The sequence below is a fragment of the Perca fluviatilis genome, chromosome 5, assembly GCF_010015445.1.
Source record: "Perca fluviatilis chromosome 5, GENO_Pfluv_1.0, whole genome shotgun sequence".
NCBI lineage: Eukaryota > Metazoa > Chordata > Actinopteri > Perciformes > Percidae > Perca > Perca fluviatilis.
Genome location: NC_053116.1, coordinates 43,561,707 through 43,586,672, shown reverse-complemented (window position 1 = coordinate 43,586,672; position 24,966 = coordinate 43,561,707). Strand labels below are relative to the sequence as shown.

Genomic DNA, 24,966 nt, shown 5'->3' with positions numbered 1-24,966 from the left:
AATCGACATACTGTACTATGACTTATTATTACTTTTTTCGACATACTATACTATGACTTTTTATGACGTTTTTCAACATACTATACTATCACTTTTTATGACTTTTTATGACTTTTCTCGACATACTTTACTATGACTTTTTATTACTTTTTTCGACATCTTATACTATGACTTTTTGTAAGTTACAAAAAGTCATAGTATAAGATGTCGAAAAAAGTAATAAAAAGTCATAGTAAAAGTCATATGTCTATGACATTTTTATGACTTTTCGACATACTATACTATTACTTTTAATTACTTTTTTTTTACATACTATACTATGACTTTTTTATTACTTTTTCCAACATACTATATGACTTTTTTCGACATAATATACTATCACTTTTTTGTGACTTTTTTGGACATACTACAATATGACTTTTTATTACTTTTTTGATATACTATACTATGACTTTTTATGACTTTTCAACATACTATACTTTGACTTTTTATGACTTTTTTCGACGTACTATACTATGACTTTTTTATGACTTTTTGACATACTATACTATGACTTTTTATGACTTTTTTATGACTTTTTGACATACTATACTTTGACTTTTTATGACTTTTTTCGACATACTATACTATGACTTTTTTATGACTTTTTGACATACTATACTATGACTTTTTATGACTTTTTTGACATACTTTACTATGACTTTTTATGACTTTTTTCGACATACTATACTATTAATTTTTGTGACTTTTTTCGACATACGTTTTATGACTTTTTTCGACATACTATACTATGACTTTTTATGACTTTTTTCGACATACTATACTATGACTTTTTTATGACTTAACAACAAAACAAAACATTTAACTTTAAAAAAAAAAAAAAAAAAAATACTTAAAACAAAAAAAAATTACTTTTTATGACTTTTCAACATACTATACTATTACTTTTTATTACTTTTTTCCACATACTATACTATGACTTTTTATGACTTTTTTGACATACTATACTATTACTTTTTATTACTTTTTCCAACATACTATACTATGACTTTTTTTACTTTTTTCGACATACTATACTATGACTTTTTTATAACTTTTTTTAACATAATACACTATGACTTCATAGGACGTTTTAGTGACTTTTTTTGACATACTATACTATGACTTTGTTCAATGAAGAAAAAGGCTTCTAATAGAAAAGAGGATAAACTCTCACACTATAAAAGGTAAATATAATTTATACAGTATATATATATATATGAACTAGTACTGTGCTACTGTTCTCGAGACTGATCGTTACCATTATTGTCATCATAACTGTTAATATAGTATTAAAATAGACTAGCACCATTGGTCTAGTCAAATGTTTTGTTTTATCTCTATAGTGTCAAACTGGAAGTCAACTTTCCTTATATTACTATATTAATATATGTCCAATGCAATGTTCACGCTAAGATGTATGTATTAGTATTACAGATGTATAAATATATGTAACGTATTAGCATCCGCTCTACTATAACTGTATTCATCGTGGAGTTCCAGGTCCTAACATCTGACAGGAAGTAGTAATAACTGTGTCCTTCTCTCAGAGTTCATCGTGGAGGCCCGGGAGGAGCGACACACTGAGGAGGGGAAGTGGCTGTGGGAGGAGTGGAAGAGAGTTCCCGGGGAATTCAACCACCAGGAGCTGACCCTCCATCGTTTCTGCACTTACCGCTTCAGGGTCACCGCCATCAACAAGCTGGGCCGCAGCGACCCCAGCGAACCCTCACAGACATACGAAACGCCGCCAGGTGGTAAGCGACGCCCGCCGCTCTCACTGTAACGTCTGTAAAGTTTGGGCTAGAGTTTCATTAAAGCAGTCTGGTCAGAAGTTTGATTCCCACACTTATCCTGTGTCCATGATCCGTCAACCCTACTAATTCAACGCTGTCGCCTGTGACAGGAGAATACATATTTATGTCTTATTTAATCTTCATTTAATGAAGAATTTAACATTTTGTCTTCATCACTTTCTTGTTAGATCTGAAGGTTGATTCAAATGTCGGGAAAAGCAGCCAGCCTGCAGCTGGTTAGCTTAGCTTATTTATTTCCCTTAAAACCACAACTGGTTTTTACATTTTGTTTTACGGATTACACAAACAGAATATAACGTGGAAATAAGTTAGTTTTACAGATGCTCGTAGGTTGATTTTTTTCATCCATTTTTCCAATCTTCATACTAAACTAAGGGACATATTACAGAGGTATCAATCTTCTCATCTGACTCAGCAAGAAAGCAAAGACATGCATTTGTCAAACTTTATTTCTTTACTTTGTTTCTTTATAATGGGATGTTATCTGTCTTTTTCCCCTGTCTCCGTCCTACAGTTCCTGATAGTAACCCGACGGGTGTGCGCAGTGAGTCCACAGACCCAACGACTCTGATCATTACCTGGGATGTGAGTACTTCAGTCTGTAATCATCGCTGTCGAAGTCTCCAACTTTAATCAAAAAATCCATTTAATATTCCTGTGTGTCTTTCCAGGAGATGGACAAGCGTTTACATAACAGCCACGGCTTCCTGTACAAGGTGTTCTGGAGGAAGGCTGATAGTCTACACTGGAACCACCAAGACGTAACGTCTCCGCCGTTCATGGTAAACAACACAGGAACGTACACACCGTTTGAGATCAAAGTCCAGGCTGTCAACTCTCTCGGAGAAGGACCGGCACCGGAGCCGGAGATCGGACACTCTGGAGAGGAAGGTACGTTATCCGAACTCTATGGATCATTTCTTCCAGAACAACACAGAGTCATAGTGAGTTATTTCTTCACCCTGTCAAAAAAAACATACAACACAATACTACAACACACAAACATAAAGATCAATAAATCTACAGTAAACACACAATCTGACTCTTTGAATTAAATTACATTTTTATTGTATCTAACAGTAAACAATACTTTGGAATGCTAGCACAGATAGTTTCACACCAATCATCAACAAAAAGATCTTCTTCCTATTTTCTACAGAAATTACCTTCTTCATGGCCAAGAGGAAAATCCCTTCAGGCTAAATGTGTCTGATTTGAAGGAACTTGTGTCTGTAGTAAACTCTATGTAGAGGCTGATTGTTGTTCATACAGAGCAACACATACTTGAAGACCTTTCTTGTACAAGAACTGAGTAATTACATCCCTCATAAAAGAGGTCAAAGTTCCTTTCTCACACCAGAGAGTCTGGATATTTGATTACTGGAACATCTTACAATGAGAGTACATCACATTGAGTTCTGCAGAAATGTCAAATCCAATGAAAGAGACCAGCAGTTGGACGACTTGTTTTGTTGGGATCTTGTTTCTGGTAGAAAAGAAGCGCTCTGGTGTGCAGCTTGTTCATCACTGTCAGTGGTTTACTAACGGAAATTCTCTCTCTGTCAAGAGTCAAAAGCCTGAATGACTGATGGACATATTTATGTGTAACATAACCATTTGGATGAGTTTTTTGAGTCTCAGTTTGGGCCAACAGGCTGACACAAGAGCTGGCTTATCGGGCAGTTTCCTGGGCAGAGGGGGCCTCATCCTCGCCCATCAGTTTGTAGATTGGGGGCACGGTTGTATGTTCATATGTGATATGAGGCGTAATAATTGATAATGTTTAAACTGGGATACAATAGTATCAGTGCCCATAGAAAGTACCAGAAATAAAACAAATGCAACATGTTTCTTCATTCAAATAATGATTTTTGTTTATTTGTCACTCTCAGAGCCAGCGGAAGCGCCAACTGGAGTCACAACGACCGTGATGAACAGCACGGTCCGAGTCAAGTGGAACGAAGCCCAGAACGTCCGAGGTCTGCTGCAGGGATACAAGGTACAGTTAGTACAACTTACAATGGTTATTACAACAGTTATTACAACTTACAATGGTTATTACAACAGTTATTACAACTTACAATGGTTATTACAACAGTTATTACAACAACTCAATCTCAAGAAACACATTCACAGAAAAACTATAAGGAGAGTATTATATATAAGAATACATGTGATATATAAAAGAAAATTAAGAGAATTTGACAGAATTTGGTAAAGAGTTCAACCGTGAGCCAATAACTGATAACTTGTGCAGATGGTACCACCATGTGGCCACTTTTAAGCATTTTTAAAAGCATATAGTTTTGTAAGATATGAGAGGTTTTGTTTATGTCTGCAGCCATTTTATAAATAAAGGTTACATACATCAACGAAAAGTAAAACTCCATTCTGAATCACCGCTGAAGATTGTAAAAAAAACAAAAAAACATCCACAGTTGCTTTTCGGGTCTGTTGATCACTAATTTAGAACTGCAAAGGATTAGTCCCACTAATACCTTTGTCATGCTTGGTTACACTGCATATTCATTTGGTTAATTCTGCCCCTGTCAGATCTACATCAGGAGGTTGGGTCCACATGGGGGTCGGGGCCGCAGGTCCCTGGGAAACCTGCACAAGGAGAGAGAGAAGGAGGAAAGATCAGAGCGAGGGATGGACAGAAACAGGGAGAGTCGGGTGATGGTGGTCCACGGCACAAATACCTCGGAGGAAGTATCTGGGCTGCAGCTGTTCTCTCGCTACGAGCTGTATGTCACGGCCTTTAACAGCAAAGGAGAGGGTCCTCCCTCCTCCCCAAACCACTTCAGCACCCCCGAGGGAGGTGAGTCCATGGAAATAGAGTTATGGGAGAGCAGGGGCGGAGCATCTGGAGCTCCAGTCCCGAATGTGGTCCCCTAATATTGTATCTGATAGCCTGACAAGCCAGACCCACATCAAGATGTTGGGTCAGGGAACTCACCATTGACGGAGCTCAATCCGAGGGGCAGGATAAACGGTTGTCTTTCTGCACGCAGTAGGATAGCGCTACAACCAGGCAGAGCAACGAAGAAGGTAGCGAAGCTAGTTGATAGATTAAACTTTAAACTTTTGCCGTATCCAGTCGGCATAACTCCGAACACATCTTCCTTTTTTAAGAATGACTTCAGTGCCGTTCTTTGTTCTTTTCTCAAAGAAAAGCTGAACTCCAAGTCTTCCAGAAGACCACTGTTCCCAGCAGCCAGGCTTGTGCACAATTCAGAATTGAATTGAGAATGACTCCTAAATTCCAATTAAATTCTTGAATTTGAAATGAATTTGAATTGATGTCAAAAACAGGATCTAGAATTACAATTCAAATTTGAATTAAAGGAAGCAGAATTGCAATTCAATAAAAAGAAATTCATATACATAATTTAAGTGAAGTGTTTAACAATGAAGCTTTACAATATATGTCAGATATGATTGCATTACATATTCTATAAACGATATTAGTTTGAACTACTTGTACAGATTACATTAACAGGAAATGTTTTCCCCCAGCAATGAATGTTAAAAGCTCTAGTCACAGAACAATTAGTTAAGTTTGATTTATTGTAATTGTAATTTTGTGGAACATGATGGACCATGACTCCATTTCCCAGAATGCTTTACTTTTAACCAAGTATTTAAAATTGTTGCCAAACAATGTGAGGTGAACATTTGTTTGAAAGCTTCTTTTCTACACAATTTGATGGTCAACACTGGACTTTTTAAGTTTCAGAAGTCCCTTACAACTTCAGGTTACAAACGTTTATAGATTTGACACCTGTAATAACAGCGACATGGAAAATAATAGCAGGCCTAAAAGCTCATCTGTACTAGTTCATTTTGAAGAACCAATTCCAACACGAACACTTGGAAACCACAGAGCCATATGCAAGCACTGCAGTGCTCCAGTCTGTGGCTCCATCAAGGCTACTTCATATTTTAAAAGGCATCTACAAGGAAGTTAACAGACAGACTATTTTCTATTTTGAAAACCATCTCTTGATGGTATTATGCTACTGATATTTGATATCATCAGTGTTGGGGTCACTACTCAAGAACGTGTAATACACATTATTCACTTAAAAAAAAAAAAACATAATGCATTACCTTACTTGTTATTCTCTATGGATAGTAACTCATTATTCTACTCATTACATTACTGTAGCGCAACACAGCAAGAGCCTGACATAGAGCTCATAAAGGGCTAAAACACACCAACTCACAAAAACAGTAACATTAATGTGTTACATTACTCAGTTACGGCCAAATGTGATTATATTATGGCATTACTTCATAAACAGTAATGTAAAGTAATCCCCCAACACTGGATATCATACGTGTTTACAAGCATGCAAGCACATTTTTTTCTTATTACTTATTGTAAATCAAGAAAACAATTAAATTGTGGAATTAATAGAAATATTTGTTCTCTCTACTCTAAAACTCTATATTTTGGAACAAAATGTATGCAGGGTTGAGGAGTGACTAGTTAAGTGTAATGAAATTATATTATTAAATTACAAAATTTATGTAATTGTATTGAGTTGTATTACTGAGGTAAAATGTGTAATTTAATTAATCAAATCAAAAGGAAATTGCTTCGCATTGATAAAGTAATCCAAATTAAGTAATCCAAACCACATTTAATATGGGTAAGCAATTACATTTCCAAAGTAACCTTTCTAACACTGAATGTATGTGAGATTCAACACATTCTTTCTGTTGTGTGACTGTGTGGAATTTCTTTGAATTGCCATTAATTTAATTTCACTTCCTGTCATTCCAATTCAACTTCCTGTGGGGCAGAGTCAATTCAATTCAAATTCCAATTCATGAATTGAATGGAGGCCAATTCTGAAATTCTGAATTTTGCACAAGCCTGCCAGCAGCAGCCATAAGCCCGCCCATCGACTCTATACACAATTGGCCTGACCAGATTTTGTTTTTTCCAGCTCGCAAGTCAACGGAGAGTGCCTAGCCCCCCCTGGCTGCAAATTAAATTTGTTGCCACTAGGGTGCGTCTAGATTTCTAGGCTATGTATCTGAAGTCTCTTTGCTGAAATTCAGCCTTGGTGCAGAATTACAGCCACTAGAGCCAGTCCCACAATGAGCTTTCCTTAGGATATGCCATTTCTGTGTCTGTAGCTATTGAGGAGGAGAGAGGTGGGGGGGCAATGTGGAGGTTGGGGGTGTGGCCTTGACCAACTGCCACTTTGCTCGTTTGGTTTCAAGGATGTCTCTCTCTCTCTCATGGGCGGGCAAATTCTCTGGCGGCAAAGCAGAGAAAGGGGAGGTAACCTTGCTCCTGACCTCATAAGGAGAAGATTCCTGATTGGCCCATCTGAGCTTTCATTTTCTCAAAGGCAGAGCAGGATTCCCAGGGCTCATTTTACACCTATCACCATTTCTAGCCACTGGGGGACCATAGGCAGGCTGGGAGAACTCATTAATGGTAAGAAACTTCATAAAGTGAACTTTTCTTGCCATGGGACCTTTAAGCATGACGATGAAGACAGTTGAAGAACAATTAGATAGAAACAGGATGTCAGCTCTACAGGATGAAAGACAAACAAAAAAAGAAAGAAACAGAGAAACAAAGATTATGTAGGTATGTAGGTACAATTCGATATAAACTGGATGTCAGCTCTATAGGATGATTATTTTCTTCAGCAGCTATCATGTTTTTCCCAAATGATGATTTTTAGGCATTCTGTTATCTCAAACGGTTTGAAAAATAGTTCATAAAGCTGCTAAATGGAGCATGGCCCCAAGGTTTGGGCTGAGCCCCGAATGTTTAAAACATCTGGCTCTGCCTCTGTGTGATATATGGACTTATTGAAGATACATTTGTTAGATATGCTAACTGGTGTGTGTGTGTGTGTGTGTGTGTGTGTGTGTGTGTGTGTGTGTGTGTAGCACCGGGTCCTCCTGCATCGTTGAGTTTCGAGAGTCCTTCAGATAAATCCCTGATTCTGTACTGGACTCCTCCAGAAGAAACTAACGGGCTCCTGCTGGGATATGTGGTGCAGTATCGACAGGGTGAGTTTTCATCTTTCTAGAAAGGTCTGTACAAAAGTCATCGGGGTGGGAGATAGAAAACTATATTGAAGCAGTTTTGTATATGAGTAGATGTATAAAATATTCAAGTACATGTACTCTGTAGCCTGACAGTGCCAGACCAAATCTGGAACTCTAGACCAAAACTCCTCTGGACTTGGTCAGATCAACAACCAATCAGAGCAACGTATCTGGTCAGTAGGGTGGCATTGTCCCTGAACTCAACAAAGAAATAATCCATCTCCTAGTTCTCCTGAAATAGGCTGTGCTCATCATCAACTTTCCTCTTGGCTTTCAAAAACGACATGCTGACCTCTCAACAGCACACGGCGCTAGCTTGTCACTGTGATTATCCCAAAAGTTACTTTCACTCCGACACCTTACCGCGCTCTCTCTCCTGACCTTGCTTGACCACACACTCACACACACCTGCACACACGCATAAGCGCATGACACACGCACGCACATGGACACAGTGGCGTTACGTTGTCGACTGCAGAAGTTGAGTTTGGGGGGTTTGTGTTTCCTGTGCAGAGGTGGAGAGCACGCTGCAGATGCAGATGATCAGCGATCCCAGTGTGACTCACATTGAGTTGGACTCTCTGGACCCCAGCAGCCATTACATCTTCAAAGTGATCGCACGCACAGCCGCCGGAGACGGACCGCCCATCACACGGAGGGGCGCCACCCTGCTGGACGGAGGTTTGTTTGTTAGTTTGTTTATTTAGGATCCTCATTAGCTCCTGCATTGCAGGTGTTATTCTTCCTGAGGTCCTTACAACTCACTTGAAAATGTGGCAATGCAATAATAAATACACATAACATCATAAACAATAAAAATTAAAAATTGTAAAACAAAAACTAAACATACACTATAATTTCATGACAAAAATAACAAAATACATACACATAAGACAAGGACAGACACATAGACAGCTCCACCAGTGCAGTCATTAGGTATTCCTTACTTTTAAGCTGAACACATTTTTAAGACAGGTATATCCACATACTATCGTACTATAACATTTCTTTCATCCTCTCTGGACACATCTCACAATTGAACAAACATACATATATTGTTAAACCTCAACCAATTTTGTTTCTTTGTCTACTCAACTTCTTTAAACAATAGATATGTTTTAACTGAACTTTTAAATCTCCTTTTACTGCTTTCTTGTGTTATTTGTTCAGGTAACACATTCCATTCTTGCATTGCTCTATACATGACCATACGTTTAACTGTATTAGTCTTTGCTTTTGGTAAAGTAAAGTTACCTCTTGTGGCATGTCTAGTCGCATAGTCATGTATATCTAAACTGAAAGGTAATTTATTATACAAAATAGATGGTTTCTTTGTAACAAGAATATTCCTAAAAAAAAACACATAATGAATAGAATAATCTATTTCTTACAAATAACCAACCTAAACATTTGTGCATTGTAACAAAATTTGCCCGATATCCACACCTAAGCACGATACGCGCGGGTCTATTTTGCATCATTTGCAATTTAGTTATTTTTTCTTGAGTTGCATTAGACCATACCACTGAACAATAATCAAGATTAGACAATATTAAAGCTTTTGCTAATACTTTGATTGAACTTTGTGACAAATATGGTGCACATCTTTTAACAATAGAAACACCACTTCCCATCTTAACAACCATTTTATCTATATGTTTAGTCCATGAAGGTGAACGAGTACCTTCAAACACACCCACAACTTTACTTAGAACTTTCATTCAGTTCCTCATCTTTGTTTTATAACTTCTTCCTGTTTCCGTTCCTTTCCATATCCGTCTCTTTTAGTCCCTCCATCCAACATCTCCATCGTTTCCAGCAACACGTCCCTCAACCTGAGCTGGGTTCCTGGAAACAGAGAAAGGAACCACGGCTTCGTCATCCGCTACCTCCGGAAGAGTCGTAAGAAAAGCAGTTTTTATATTCCTGCGTAATTACCAGGACTCGGAATCTGCTGACTCATAATGTTCCACAGGTTTTAAACCAATTTAAAAAAGAGTTAAACTAAAACTCAGAATATCAACACATCTCCACCCCAAGCAGAAAAACAGTCCACTAAATCCTGCACATTTTTGTCCTGGATCACCGCTAAAAACTGTAAAAACATAAATATGCAGCTTCAGTTTCAGTCTGATGATGACTAAGAGCTAAATGGAGGAGGAGATAACAGCGAGAATTGGAGCGAAAAGAGGATGAGCAATTATTACTGGTTAATAGCATTCTGCCTTCACTTCTGCTGTAGTAAACATCAACATGCTGTGCTGTCAGGCTGATTGGAGCATGTACATATCTAGTTATCCAATCATATCTACATGTTGTATAATACCCAATCAGAAGCTGGACTCCATGATCTCTAAATATTATAAAAATCAGTTTGGGGTTTTCCTTAAAACAAATGAGTATAGTTTGAGTTCTGATTTACATCTGGGAGGGACAGATTAGGAATACTTGAAGTTCACTGAAGTTAAAAGTCTGTGTGTGTGTGTGTGTGTGTGTGTGTGTGTGTCTGTGCGTGCGTGCGTGCGTGCCCGCATGTGTGTGTGTGTGTGTGTGTGTGTGTCTGTGTCTGTGTGCATGCATGCGCGTGTGTGTGTGTCTGTGTGTGTGTCTGTGTCTGTGTGTGTGTGTGTGTGTGTGTGTGTGTCTGTGTCTGTGTGCATGTGTGCTCGTGTCTGTGTGTGTGTGGTTCTGTGTGTGTCTGTGTGTGTGTGTGTGTGTCTGTGTGTGTGTTTGTGTGTGTGTGTGTGTGTGTGTGTGTGTGTGTGTGTGTGTGTGTGTTGCGTCGGCGCGTGCGTGTGTGTGTGTCTGTGTGTGCGTGGTTCTGTGTGTGTGTGTGTGTGTGTATGTGTGTGTGTCTGTGTGCGTGTATGCGCGCGTGTGTGTGTGTCTGAAACACGTGCATATCAGGCAGACTGCATGCCGCAGTGCATTGAGTGCTCAGAACGATGGAAGATGTTAAAAAGAAGTTGGCCTCAGGAGATTTTAAAACCACCGAAAATGAAGGAAAGTCTACTGTGTGGAAGTATTTCCACATTGTTGTCTAGGTATATGTTAATTTTATTTCAGTTATATGATTGGGCCTCTTGTGTGCGCCTGTGTTAACGTGCACTTGTTGCCCCGTGTGCACGCTCACTGTGCTGATGTGCTCATCTGTTGACATTTCTGAGTGTGTAGCATGCCCCCCGAACAGAGATGAGACTTTTACTGATGGTTTCGTGATGTTTAATTCTTTATGAACCATAATCCGTTCACCATGACGCCAACGTAAGAGCTGAAATGTATACAAAACATGTAACCGATCAGTTAACACTGTTCACAATCACATGCTGTCTTACATTTGTGCAAAACGAACATTAATAGACAAAATGCTCATTCTTAACTGAATAAGGGGCTGCAAGTATGAATTCATCGTTTACCATGGGCTCCGTGTCGAAGTTATTGACGTTTTTTTTGGAATGAGCTACCTGCTATGAACTGCATTAGCCAGACGTGTGTGCTTCCAAAGCAAAAACAAAACAAAAGCGCGTAGCTTTAGACCGGAAGTCCGTTTCAATAAAAAAAATTCAAAATAAAAGACTATATTTTGTAACAAAATATACATATGGTTATTTACAGAGTGCCTTACAGTTGCTTAATAAAAAAAAAATTTTAATAAAAAAAGCAATATAATAGCCTACATGTGTCATTAGTATGATAAAAAAATTAGATTTTAACGGTGTCGGGCCGGACCGGGCTCGGACATAAATCTCTTGATGCCTGTCGGGCTCGGGCCGGGTTCGGTCACGGTTCTGTCGGACGCGGGCTGGACTCGGAGAGAAAAATTCGGCCCGATCCCACCCCTAGTGTGTGTGTGTGTGTGTTGCAGCCGGGGCTCAGTGGGAGGAGTCAGAGGTGGTGAACTCCACACAGGCTTTCTATTCGCTGACAGGCCTCCAACCAGGATCTCAGTACCACCTGATGATCAAACACGGGAACGACACTCAGTGGGAAGACGTGACGTGGACCATCGGACCAGGTAGTACTCACAGTGATTATTATAAATAATCATGTCTTTTTGACAGCTGGAGGCCAGTAACAGACGAAGAAGAGAAGAAGACATATTTTATTTTTATTTTATTAATCCCTCTAATTGTTGCTGTATATTATTATAAAGGGAAGGCTGATTCAGATGACTGCAATCATTGGTATAAATCCTGTCTGTAGTAATGTCTCTGTGTCTCTCAGTGCCGTCGGAGATGCCCGGGGGATTCGCCACTCAGGGCTGGTTAATCGGACTGATCAGCGCCATCGTGCTGCTGGTGCTGATCCTGCTCATCCTCTGCCTCATCAAACGCAGCAAGGGAGGCAAATACGCAGGTAAGACCTGACCTCCCATCAACCCTAGATACACACAACGCACACACACACACACACACACACACACACACACACTCATAATATACACAACTACACAAGCTAGACACACACACACTCATAATATACACAACTACACAGGCTAGACACACACACACTCATAATATACACAACCCAACAACACACTAACATTATACACACCACTAATGTGGTGTGTATAATGTGAATTAAAGTTGTTGTGCTTGTTAAAGTTGTTGTTGTTGTTGTTGTTGTTATTTTCCAGTGAAGGACAAAGAAGAGAAGGAGGTGGACTCTGAAGCTCGGCCAATGAAAGATGAGACCTTCGGAGAGTACAGGTACGTCGTTACTTTACCTTAAAGCAACACATGAACAACACAGTCTCACTCCCTACTCGTCAAATGTCTGACGCATGGTCCAGGACCCTGGTGTTAAGTTCCAACAAAAGAGGGGTACCTGTTGCGTTGTTTTTCGATGGGGGGGTCCGTCAGATAGACATTCATGTTAACCCCTCACCGTCGGATATCGACGAAAGAAAAAACACGCCCCCCCTTAACTCAGAATCTCTGGCTGTTTTATTATTGGTATTTTTAGCCCAATAACCTCTGTTTTAATCAATATTTATTCACGAGATATTATCATGGTTTATATGTATTTCTTTTAATGTTATTATTTCGGTCTATTTCGGCCAAGGAAGCTGGTTAGCTTTTTTGTTTATTGATATTTTAAAACTGTAACGCTACATCTATCAACATTTATTTAGATGTTATCATGGTATTCATTTCATTATTTTAATAATATTATTTTGGTCTTATAATCGGTGAAATATATATATGTATAATATATGTTGTAAAACAGAACATTACGATATGATTCAAGCTAGACGCATTCAAAGCCGACATCCCACAATGCAATCCAGGCATTCATTCAGAGAATCGGACAGCAATTAGCAGGTCTTTAAAGACAGTATCGCTTCAATGTACATATATAGTGCTGCTGCTTTTTAGTCAACTTTAGCATTAGTATGAATACTTATGAGCAGCACTGTATATATTTAATTAGTGGTTTTGTCACCAGCAACAACACGTTGCTCTGTTTTGTTCTAGTGAGTTATGCACCGTAATAACGTTTAAAAAATCAGCTGAATACTCCAGAAGTGACATAGTACATACAGCTCGGCGGATAAGAAGATGAAAATACATAATATTTGTAATATTGATGTTTTTGTCTAACGTTTTATTTGAGGATTTAAACAATAAAGCTAACAATAATAATAAAATACAGTTTCATGTATTTGTCTCATGTACTGTCCGCTTGGCCGGTCGGCCAGCGGCAATCTGAAATGGAATGAAGCAGAAACGCAGGAGCCGAACAAGTCCCCCCACCCACCACGGAAGAACTACAAGTAAACTGGCTTTGAAACAAATTCTGGGCCGCGTCTCTAGTGGGAGTTGTAGTTTTTAAATATATTGGTATATTTCTCATAAGTAGAAGTTGGTAGTGTAGAATTTTGGATACATCCTGGGGTTTTTTAGGACTGGTGTCATCAGATTTTAAAAATTGAATCGTTAAATAGATGAAAATAGCTTATTACCATATTTGACAGTGCTTACAGTGGGTAAACTTTGGAGACCATATCTACATGACAGCTGAGGTCCAGAGCTTTCTATAACAGCTGGTCCTATGTGTGTAGTACCTTCTAGAACAGCTGGTCCTCTGTGTGTAGTACCTTCTATAACAGTTGGTCCTATGTGTGTAGTACCTTCTATAACAGCTGGTCCTATGTGTGTAGTACCTTCTATAACAGCTGGTCCTATGTGTGTAGTACCTTCTATAACAGGTCGCCCTATGTGTGTAGTATCTTCTATAACAGCTGGTCCGAAGTGTGTAGTACCTTCTATAACAGCTGGTCCTATGTGTGTAGCACCTTCTATAACAGCTGGTCCTATGTGTCTAGTACCTTCTATAACAGCTGGTCCTATGTGTGTAGTACCTTCTATAACAGCTGGTCCTATGTGTGTAGTACCTTCTATAACATCTGGTCCTATGTGTGTAGTACCTTCTATAACAGCTGGTCATATGTGTGTAGCACCTTCTATAACAGCTGGTCCTATGTGTGTAGTACCTTCTATAACAGCTGGTCCTATGTGTGTAGCACCTTCTATAACAGCTGGTCCTATGTGTGTAGTACCTTCTAGAACAGCTGGTCATATGTGTGTAGCACCTTCTATAACAGCTGGTCCTATGTGTGTAGTACCTTCTATAACAGCTGGTCCTATGTGTGTAACACCTTCTATAACAGCTGGTCCTATGTGTGTAGCACCTTCTATAACAGCTGGTCCTATGTGTGTAGCACCTTCTATAACAGCTGGTCCTATGTGTGTAGTACCTTCTATAACAGCTGGTCCTATGTGTGTAGCACCTTCTATAACAGCTGGTCATATGTGTGTAGCACCTTCTATAACAGCTGGTCCTATGTGTGTAGTACCTTCTATAACAGCTGGTCCTATGTGTGTAGCACCTTCTAGAACAGCTAGTCCTATGTGTGTAGCACCTTCTATAACAGCTGTTGCTGTTGCTAAATGATAAGCCTTCAAAAATGTACTGGGTTCAAGGTTCAGAGGTCAATATTTCACAGCAGGAGTAATGTATCCTCTTCAATTCAATTCAATTCAATTCAATTCAATTTTATTTATAGTATAGAATCATAACAAGAGTTATCTTGAGACACTTTACAGATTGAATTGAATTGAAATAATTTATTGTCCCCGTGGGGAAATTAGGTTGCAGCAGAAATCACATCATAAGGCATTTTAACAACATCCAACAAATAACAAAGAGAAAGACAAAAAGAAGACTGTAACATGTAGATATTATTACTCATAAACCAAGGCACTTGTATGGAAGGGGGGGGGGAGAGATTGTATGGATTAAGTATGGTTCCAGACCAGCTGGATAACGATACATAAATAAATGAAGACCTTATTACCGTACGGACCTTTGTTAACTATTAGATATATTAAGCAGTTTGATAGCCTGTGGAACAAAGGAGAACTTGGATCTGTTTTTTGTAAACAGAGGAGCACAGTATCGTCGTCCTGAAGGCAGCAATTCAAATGAGGGGGCAAGAGGGTGCCTCTGATTACCCACAATGCTATTTGCCTTCCTCAGTATTCTGTTTTTATATACACTTTCCATACTTGGTAATGGAATACCTGATAGTTTACTTGATGTTGTTATTATTTTCCTGATATACTTTTTCTGTACTTCAGTGGCATTGCCAAACCAACAAATAATGCCAAAGGAAAGAACACTTTCAACAAAGGCATAGTAGAACATTTGAAGAACGCTGCTGCTGACATTAAAGGACAACAGTTTTCTTAAAAAGAACATTCTTTGTTGGGACTTAGTATTTAATCTATCAGTCCATATGTCCCATTTAAGTTTGTGGTCGAGCACCATGCCGAGGTACTTGTACTCTGTGACATTATCTAAAGGATCCCCGTGTATAAGAGTGGATTTAGGGGACTGTGCTCTTCTAAAATCGATTGACATCTCCTTTTTTTTTTTTGTTTTAGGTATTTAAGATCAGATTTGACTTCTTACACCAGTCAATAAAAAGGCAACAGAACTGGCCCGTGCTCCTCTTCCTGGTCATATAGGAGACTAACCAAGGCTGTATCATCCGCATACTTAATAAAGTGCCTGTTAGTAAAAGTGCTGGTACGGGAGTTTGTGTACAGGATGAACAGCAGAGAAGATAAAACACATCCCTGTGGAGATCCTGTACAGGTGGTCACATCGTCGGAGAGTGACGTTCCAACTCTGACTCGTTGTACTCTACAGCTAAGAAAGTCAACAATCCATAAGACCACATCATCGTCAAGTAAAAATTCTTCTGTTAAGATATTTGCTAAAATACTGGGTTTAATAGTGTTAAAAGCAGAAGAAAAATCAGCAAATATAATTTTTGCATGAGCCTTTGGCTTCTCTAAATGAGTATGCAAGAGATGCAGCAGAGTTGCAACAGCATCTTCAACTCCTCTAGATGCTTGATACGCAAATTGCATAGGGTCCAGAAGGTGCTGCGTTTTGGAGATGATGTAGCTCTTAACTAGGCGTTCAAAGCACTTCATTACCAATGAAGTTAATGCAATAGGCCTAAAGTCATTAGGCTCCTTAGGCCTGGGGATTTTTGGTACTGGTACAATTGTCGATGTTTTCCAGAAAGTGGGGACTTTTTTCAAGTTAAGAGAGGACTGAAAAATGCCTGTAAACACAGGTGTGAGCTGCTCCGCACAATATTTTAGAACATCTCCTCCAATATGGTCAGGGCCAGGGCTTTTTCTAATGTTACAGCCTTTAAATAATTGAAGAACTTCTGTCTCTTCTATGCTTATACTAGGAGAAATGGCAGTCCTAGTGAAAGCCTCATCACTCTCACTGCTCTCAAAACGGCAGAAGAATGAATTAAGTTGGTTTGCCTTTTCCTTACCATCATTGCCATTCAGGTTAATGGAGGGCTTTCCCCTGCCCTTATGCGGAATGGAGGTCATGTTTTTTATTCCTTTCCATGCCTCTCTTGAATTACCAGAAGCCAAGGAGGCTTCCAGCTTCTGTTTATAGCTGAGTTTATCCAGCTGTATTTGCCTTTTTATTTGTCTCTGTATATCCTTCCTTGCAGACTCATCCTGATTTTGATAAGCTATTTTTTTTCTGTTTGATAAGTTTTTTTAATTTGCCAGATACCCAAGGCTTATCATTAGAGTAAACCTTGTATGTCTTTGTGGGTATTACAGAGTCTACGCAAAAACAGATATAATCAGACACAGACACAACCTGTTCATCAATATCATGAGCATCGAATACTTCCCAGCGTGTACATTCAAAACATCCTTGCAAAGCCAAAATGCTGTCATTATTCCACATCTTAACAGTCTTTACTTTAGGTTTTTCCCTATCATATAGACTCTTATAGACAGGACGTAGATATACCACATTGTGGTCAGATGCTCCCAGTGGTGGAAGCAGGGAGGCAGTATAGGCGTCCTTAACAGTTCCGTAACACATATCCAGAGTCTGATTCTTCCTTGTGTGACAGTCAACATACTGATAAAATGTGCGCAGGGACTTTTTTATGGAGCACCTATTAAAATCTCCAAGAATGAATTTTGGAGCATCTGGAGAGAGAGAGTCAAGTTTCTGTGAGGTATTAAATATAATTTCAGTGGCTTTTTTAAAGTCTGCTTTAGGGTGTATATAAACCACGGTAAAAAAGATTTGAGGAAACTCCCTGGGGAGATGGTAGGGTCAAAGAGAAAGACACAACATCTCTATGTCTGGGGTACACAGCTGCTCCCTCACCGTCACTGACCCACACCACTCGTCTCTGATCAGAAGGCAGACTCCGCCCCCCCGACTTTTTGCTGTGATGTCCGGATCTCGGTCGGTTCTGAACGCCAAGAAACCCGTGGGCTCCATTGTATTAGACTCGATGTTCTTGTCCAGCCAGGTCTCAGTAATCGCTAGGACACACGCGCTCCTGTACACGTGCAGGCAGCGGGCGTTGGCTGACAGCTCGTCTGTCTTCGCTCTCAGGGACTGTGCGTTGATTAGCAGAACTGTAGGCAGGGGGAGTTTATTCTTCAGCTTTTTTAATCGGTGACGAATGCCACCCTTGGATCCACGTTTTCACTTTTTCCGTGCAGTATCCCTTCTAGAGTTCTTTTTAAGATAGTTTGGTATTAACTCACCAATATTTGAAAAGTCCGTAGGTAGGTGATTACGCAACAGCAGTAGAGATTCTCTGCTGTAGTGAAACTCACAGACAATGCCGCCAGCAGCATGGTGGTTGAGTCCTTGGGTGCAATAGTTGTTTAAAATCACATAAAACAAGCTGATCATGCACCACAGGGCAAGATCCATGATGAGTGTTCCGAGGCTAGTAAGATGTAGCAATAAAAACAGTCACAAACACTCAGGTAAACATAAGAGAAACCAACAAACAAATGCCTGCGGGAGAACACCGCAGGGCAGCCACTGTGCAGCGCCCGGAGAGGGTTGTTTTGGTCTGATGGAAACAATCTGGAAGATAGAGTAGGTCTAGACCACACTATAATTTACAAAGCCCCAACAATTCCAGCAATTACAGTAATTCCCTCAAGAGCAAGCAGTGCGACAGTGGCGAGGAAAAACTCCCTCTTGAGAAGAAACCTCAGACAGACCCGGGCTCTTGGTAGGCGGTATCTGACGGGCCGGTTGGGGATATGATGAACAGTGGCGATAATAGTCAAATTAATAATGGAACAGTGACTTCAAATGGTAGTCGTAGTAGTTCATGTCATATCAGGGCGCTGCAGGGCGTTACAGGATGTAGCGTGGCCCAGCAGAGCATGGATGGACGTAGCAGGAAGCAGCAGGGTTCAGCAGGACGCAGCATGACATTGCAGGGCACCGCTGAGCTCAGCAGGGAGTGCAGCAGGACCACGGCGACAGCTGCAACCAGGATCTTGGTGCCAACGTTCTCCAAGGAAATACGCTGGGTGAAAAAACATAAGGACTCCGGGGAGTAAACTCCCCAGAAGCTAGGATTAGTAACAAGCATTTCTGGGATGGGATGCACACAAATGGTAATAGAAAGGGAGAGGAGAGAGCAGCTCAGTGTGTCAAAGGAAGGAAGGAAGTCCCCCGGCAGTCTAAAACTATAACAGCGTAACTAAGAGAGACAGGTCATAAGGAGAGGTAGCCTGTTCGGGCTTTGAACTCTCCCCTGCCGGATCGGGCTGTGCTGGCCTGCCTCCCTCTACTTTTGTTATATATTATTAATCTAACAATTATGAAGAGAAGCAGGTGGGCCAGTTAGGTGGACACTGCAACTCCTCACTCCCTAACTATAAGCTTTATCAAATAGGAGAGTTTTAAGTTCATTCTTGAATGAGGTGACAGTTTCTGCCCCCCGAACCCAGATTGGGAGCTGGTTCCATAGGGGAGGAGCCTGATAACTAAAGGCTCTTGCTCCCATTCTACTTTTGGAGACTCTAGGTACCACAAGTAACTCTGCATTCTGGGAGCACAGTGCTCTAGTGGGACAATAAGGTATTAGATCCCTCTATATTCTAAATATGATGGTGCTTGACCATTTAGAGCCCAGCACAATAACTTCAGTTTTGTTAGAGTTTAACATCAGAAAATTATAGGTCATCCAGGATTTTATATCTTTAATGCACGCTTGAAGTTTAACTAGTTGACTGGTTTCGTCTGGTTTGATTGACAAGTATAATTGGGTGTCATCCGTATAACAGTGAAAGTTAATTGAGTGTTTCCTAATAATATTACCAAGAGGAAGCATATATAAGGAGAATAGAATAGATCCAAGCACTGAGCTTTGTGGGACGCCATGGCTAACTTTAGCGTGCTTGGATGATTTATCATTAACATTAACAAATTGAGATCGATCAGAGAAATAGGACTTAAGCCAGCTTAGAGCGATTCTTTTAATGCCAACTAAATGTTCCAATCTCTGTAACAGGATTGTATGGCCAATAGTGTCGAATGCAGCACTAAGATCCAGTAAAACAAGAATGGAGACAAGTCCTTTGTCTGCAGCAGTTAGAAGGTCGTTAGTAATTTTCACCAGTGCCGTCTCTGTGCTATGATTCTTTCTAAATCCTGATTGAAAGTCATCAAATAAACTATTGCTATGTAGAAAATCACATAGTTGGTTAGCGACTACCTTCTCAAGGATCTTGGAGAGAAATGGAAGGTTAGATATAGGTCTATAGTTTGCTAAGACCTCAGGAACGAGGGTGGGTTTTTTCAGAAGAGGTTTTATCACAGCTATTTTAAATGACTTTTCATGAATCCAGCCTTATTGGCGTGCTGACGTGTACGGTAAGCGTATTGTCACTTCCGGTGTTGTCACTTCCGGTGTTCCCGTGTTTCAAACGCTAGTTTGCTGCTCCAGCAAAACCTTACTCAACACTGCTTTATTGTTTAAATCAGACTGACATGTTACTGTAGAGGTTGAGAAGTTTCCAACGATGTGTTTGCTATAGTCCTACGATAACGTTGCAGGCGATACTTTATTGTCCCCAGAGGGATATTTGCCTTGAGTTCAAATGCTTCACACATAACAATTTTATCATAAAAATGACATATACTTAAAATAAAAAACATAAACAAAGTGATATGTAGCCAGACTGAAGCACATCACACAGCCACAATATATTGCTCATCTTTCACAAACAGTGACAAGAGCAACCTACACACATAAAAGCATGAAGCTATTCCACAACCCCTGCAGCCTCAAGCAACATTATTTAATGTTTTAATTGAGGTAGGTCCGAATAGGCCTATAGTTTAGAAATGTTAACTTTACATTGGGGTAACCTATATCTTCTGCCAGAGGATAAGAGCTCATACTTGGCATGGAGAATAAAGATAGATCAGACCATATGTTTCTATTCCTCTCCACAACCTTCATAGCAGTCACCTGACAAGCAAGCTTTAAATGAGATGTTTTTAGATATTGCCATGCTTTTTGACATATGAATATGCTCTGTAATGCAGCCTTGTATAACATAAACCATCTGATTCACTGTGAGTGTCTGCTCTAAATGATAACACACACTTTGAACACGGGCCTTCCAGTCAAAGGTGTTGTCCATATGAACACCAAGGTGCCTATAGGAGCAGAGCCCATTGATTGGTTCATCATTTATGACCTCTGATACCCTTTGACCCATGTCACGACCAACTCCTCAGTTTGTGAAATGGTTGAATGAGATTGTTGGCATGGCACCACATGTCTCTGTTTCAGCAGAATAGGCAAAAGTACTTGGTCTGTGTGCAGTATAGGCTGAGGTAGAAGTGTGCCAAAAATGCCAAAACACATGTTGTATATGTACACATAGCCAAACAAAGCTATATACATCTTACTCTGTGAACAAAAACCTCTGCAACAATCTGCTTATCCTTTTAATTTCCTGAAAATGCTTCCTAAAACTAGTCCCTTCTTAATTTTAAAAAGTTAGTCACTCAGTAAAGGATACAAAGGTTAGGATGGCTACAAGCTGTAACCACAGTGATTGATATGAGGCTCATCTTCTGAATATAATAATTAATATGTTAGGTCTACCATAAATTGATATTTCAAAAAAGTCATTTATTTAAAACAAAATGCAGTGGGATTTTAAATCAAACTAAGTCCCACACATAAATATGCTCATGTTTTTTTTCTTTTAGTCTTTGCTATTAATATTCATCAACTGCAAAATTAGAAAATTGCGTTTTTAAATAACTATGCATGGAAAATAAAATAAAAAATGCTTCTCTTTGTAAATATTTTATTTATAACAGTACAAGTCAAAACAAATGCAAATTAGTCAAACAAGCCATTAGGCTGTAGTTCTAAACACTCAACTGTAGGTTGTTAATATAGTATATTAAGGCAAATCTAAGTGCTTAGCATAAAACACTATTTTTTCTTTATTGGTATCTTTATTGTGTAAATTCTCACTTACAACATTCAACATTCTTTCACAGATGAGGAGGGGTAATTACTACGTCACTTTCGGAGTATTCAGCTGATTTTTTTAAATGTTATTACGGTACATAACTTAATGGAACAAATCTGAGCAACGTGTTGTTGCTGGTGACTAAACAACTGATTGAATATATATATGTATATTGAAGCGATACTGTCGTTAAAGACCTGCTGATTACTGTCCGATTCTCTGATATAAATGCATGCATTGCATTGTGGGATATCGGCTTTGAATGCGCTCAGCTCGGCTCATATCGTAGTGTTCTGTTTTATAGCATACTGTAATATTTCACCAGTAATAAATAAGTAATAAGACCAAAATAATATTATTAAAATAATGAAATGAATACCATGATAACATCTAAATAAATGTTGATAGATGAAGCATTATATTTTAAAAAATATCAATAAACAAAAAAGCAATCCAGCTTCCCTGGCCGAAATAGACCGAAATAATAACATTAAAATACATACAAACCATGATAAGATCTGGTGAATAAATGTTTTTATTTTAAGATTATTTTTTTGGGGCGTTTCCCTTTATTATATAGTGACAGTGGATAGACAGGAAAGCTGGGAGAGAGATGGGGGATGACACGCAGCAAAGGGCAGCAGGTCGGACTCGAACCCGGGCTGCTGCAAAGGACTCAGCTGACATGGGGCGCACGTTCCTACTGGGTGAGCTAGAGGTTGCCCCCTCTTGAATAAATGTTGATTAAAACAGCTGATATAGGCTAAAAATACCAATAATAAAACTGCCACAGATTCTGAGTTAAGGGGGGGCGTGTTTTTTCTTTCGTCGATATCCGACGGTGAGGGGTTAACATGAATGTCTATCTGACGGACCCCCCCGTTGAAAAACAACGCAACAGGTACCCCTCTTTTGTTGGAACTTAACGCCAGGTTCCTCGACCATGCGTCAAACATTTGACGAGTAGGGAGTGAGACCGTGTTGACATGAAACATGAAACCAAACTGCATCATGGTTTAATATTATCTTCGCTACGTTGCAGAGGGTAACCAATATTAAGATGTGTATATCCTCAATAAAAGGTTTCAACTTGTGGAACAGTTTTGATATAGAATTAAAAATGTGTAGTTTACTTTTTAAAGTTCAACAAAGATAAAGAGTTCTCCTGATGATTTGGTTATTTATAGAACTTCTGATTGGTTTTGATTTGTTTTTATACAAACAACAAACTGAGCGCCATCATTTCAAAATGACTAATCATTATTTACGTATCATGTACAGTTTTGTTATTTTATAAACTTGTGCCTTTATTTTGCAATTAAATCTCTTCTAACTGACACTTTATTTTGCACTAATGTCTTAATAGACCTTTAGCTCTAACACTCGCTGCTTCCTTCCTTCCTTCCTTCCTTAATGCTGTGCCTGCAGATCTCTGGAGAGGTGAGGAAGTTAACCTCTTACTTCTCGTGTCTGCTGCTAACTGGGTTGGGATGTGTTTATTAAACTACTCTGTGGCAGAAGGAACCAGGCTTTAATTTAAAACTTATAACACATTCATTCCATCAGCATTCATTAATTCATAGCTCGCTCTGAATTTAAAGTGTGAAATAGCATAAAATACTCAAGTAAAGTACAAACTGTACTGTATTCCCATTCCACCACCTGTCTCGGCAGCTCTGACTTTTATCTTATCCTTGGCTATTATTTGAGTTTCATCAGAGACTCTGTGTTGATGTCTGACTGTGTGTGTGTGTGTGTGTGTGTGTGTGTGTGTGTGTGTGTGTGTGTGTGTGTGTCTTTCTGGGCCCTATCCTGCACCCGGCATGGCGCAACGCCCGACGCAAGTGTCTTTGCTAGTTTAAGACCGTCCAGCACATACATACGAAAATGTAAACAGGATTATTACAAAAAATTGTTAGATAGCAATAAGAATAATAGTAAGGGTTTATGGAATATTTTAAATAGTTTAATTAGAAATAAACCTAGAAGGATCAATTACCCACAATACTTCAGAGATGAAGACAAAACTATAAATAATAGGAAGACTATAGTCAACACATTTAACAAATTCTTTGTAGATGTTGGCCCGAACCTTGCTGCAAATATTGCAACTGTTGGAAGTTATAAGTGCGAGTTAATAGACACAAATCCTAATACGTTGTTTGTTAAACCTGTGGAGGAAAACGAGATATTGGACATTGTTAGAGGGTGTAAAAATAAAACCTCGACAGACTATTATGATATGGATATGACCTTAAAATGTGTTATTGAAAGTATCTGTAAGCCATTAACATTCATTTGCAACTTATCGTTGCAAACTGGCCAATTTCCTGATAGTATGAAAGTAGCTAAAGTGATTCCTCTGTTTAAGGCAGGAGATAAGCATCTCTTTACTAACTATAGACCTGTTTCCCTTTTAGCGCAATTTTCAAAAATCTTAGAGAAGGTTTTCTCTTCTAGACTTGATAGCTTTATTGAAAGAAATAAATTACTCATAGATAACCAGTATGGTTTTAGGAATAATTGTTCAACTTCACATGCACTCTTTGATATAATTGATGAAATAACTAATGCTGTAGACAACAAGAAATTTGCAATAGGGTTATTTATTGACCTAAGTAAGGCATTTGACACAATAAATTATGATATTTTAATTAATAAGCTAGAACGGTATGGGATTAGAGGGGTAGCACTACAGTGGGTTACTAGTTATTTAAAAAATAGAAAACAATATGTGACAATAGGAGATTATCAGTCAAGTTATCAAGAAATTGTGTGTGGCTTACCTCAAGGTTCCATTTTGGGTCCAAAATTGTTTAACATGTATATAAACGATATTTGTAAAACATCTCAAATACTTTGTTTGCAGACAATATAAATATTTTGGCATTTGGAAACGATTTACAACAACTGTGTCAAATTGTAAGCTTGGAACTCAAACGTGTTAATAAGTGGTTCAAACAAAATAATTTATCATTAAATCTGAGTAAAAGCAAAATGATGATATTTGGAAATGGTAATTCCAATGCTCAGGAAGCAATTGAGATAGAGGGTGTTGTTATAGAGCTGGTGCATGAAATCAAATTTCTAGGAGTTATTATAGATGATAAAATTACTCTCATATTAAATACTTAACCCTC

The 24,966-nt window shown here is 39.0% G+C and overlaps 1 protein-coding gene across 1 annotated transcript in view; it reads left to right on the top strand.

Annotated features, from left to right (window-relative positions):
- The window catches only part of LOC120559470 (neural cell adhesion molecule L1.1-like), a 94,600-nt gene that overhangs the window by 61,899 nt on the left and 7,735 nt on the right, over positions 1-24,966 (top strand). Inside the window, exons 16-27 of the mRNA XM_039801174.1 lie at positions 1,590-1,796; positions 2,371-2,441; positions 2,528-2,747; positions 3,749-3,855; positions 4,410-4,677; positions 7,779-7,901; positions 8,454-8,621; positions 9,729-9,842; positions 11,806-11,955; positions 12,165-12,296; positions 12,577-12,649; positions 23,255-23,266. Of these exons, the coding sequence (XP_039657108.1) occupies positions 1,590-1,796; positions 2,371-2,441; positions 2,528-2,747; positions 3,749-3,855; positions 4,410-4,677; positions 7,779-7,901; positions 8,454-8,621; positions 9,729-9,842; positions 11,806-11,955; positions 12,165-12,296; positions 12,577-12,649; positions 23,255-23,266 (1,645 nt within the window). The remainder of the gene's footprint in view (positions 1-1,589; positions 1,797-2,370; positions 2,442-2,527; positions 2,748-3,748; positions 3,856-4,409; positions 4,678-7,778; positions 7,902-8,453; positions 8,622-9,728; positions 9,843-11,805; positions 11,956-12,164; positions 12,297-12,576; positions 12,650-23,254; positions 23,267-24,966) is intronic.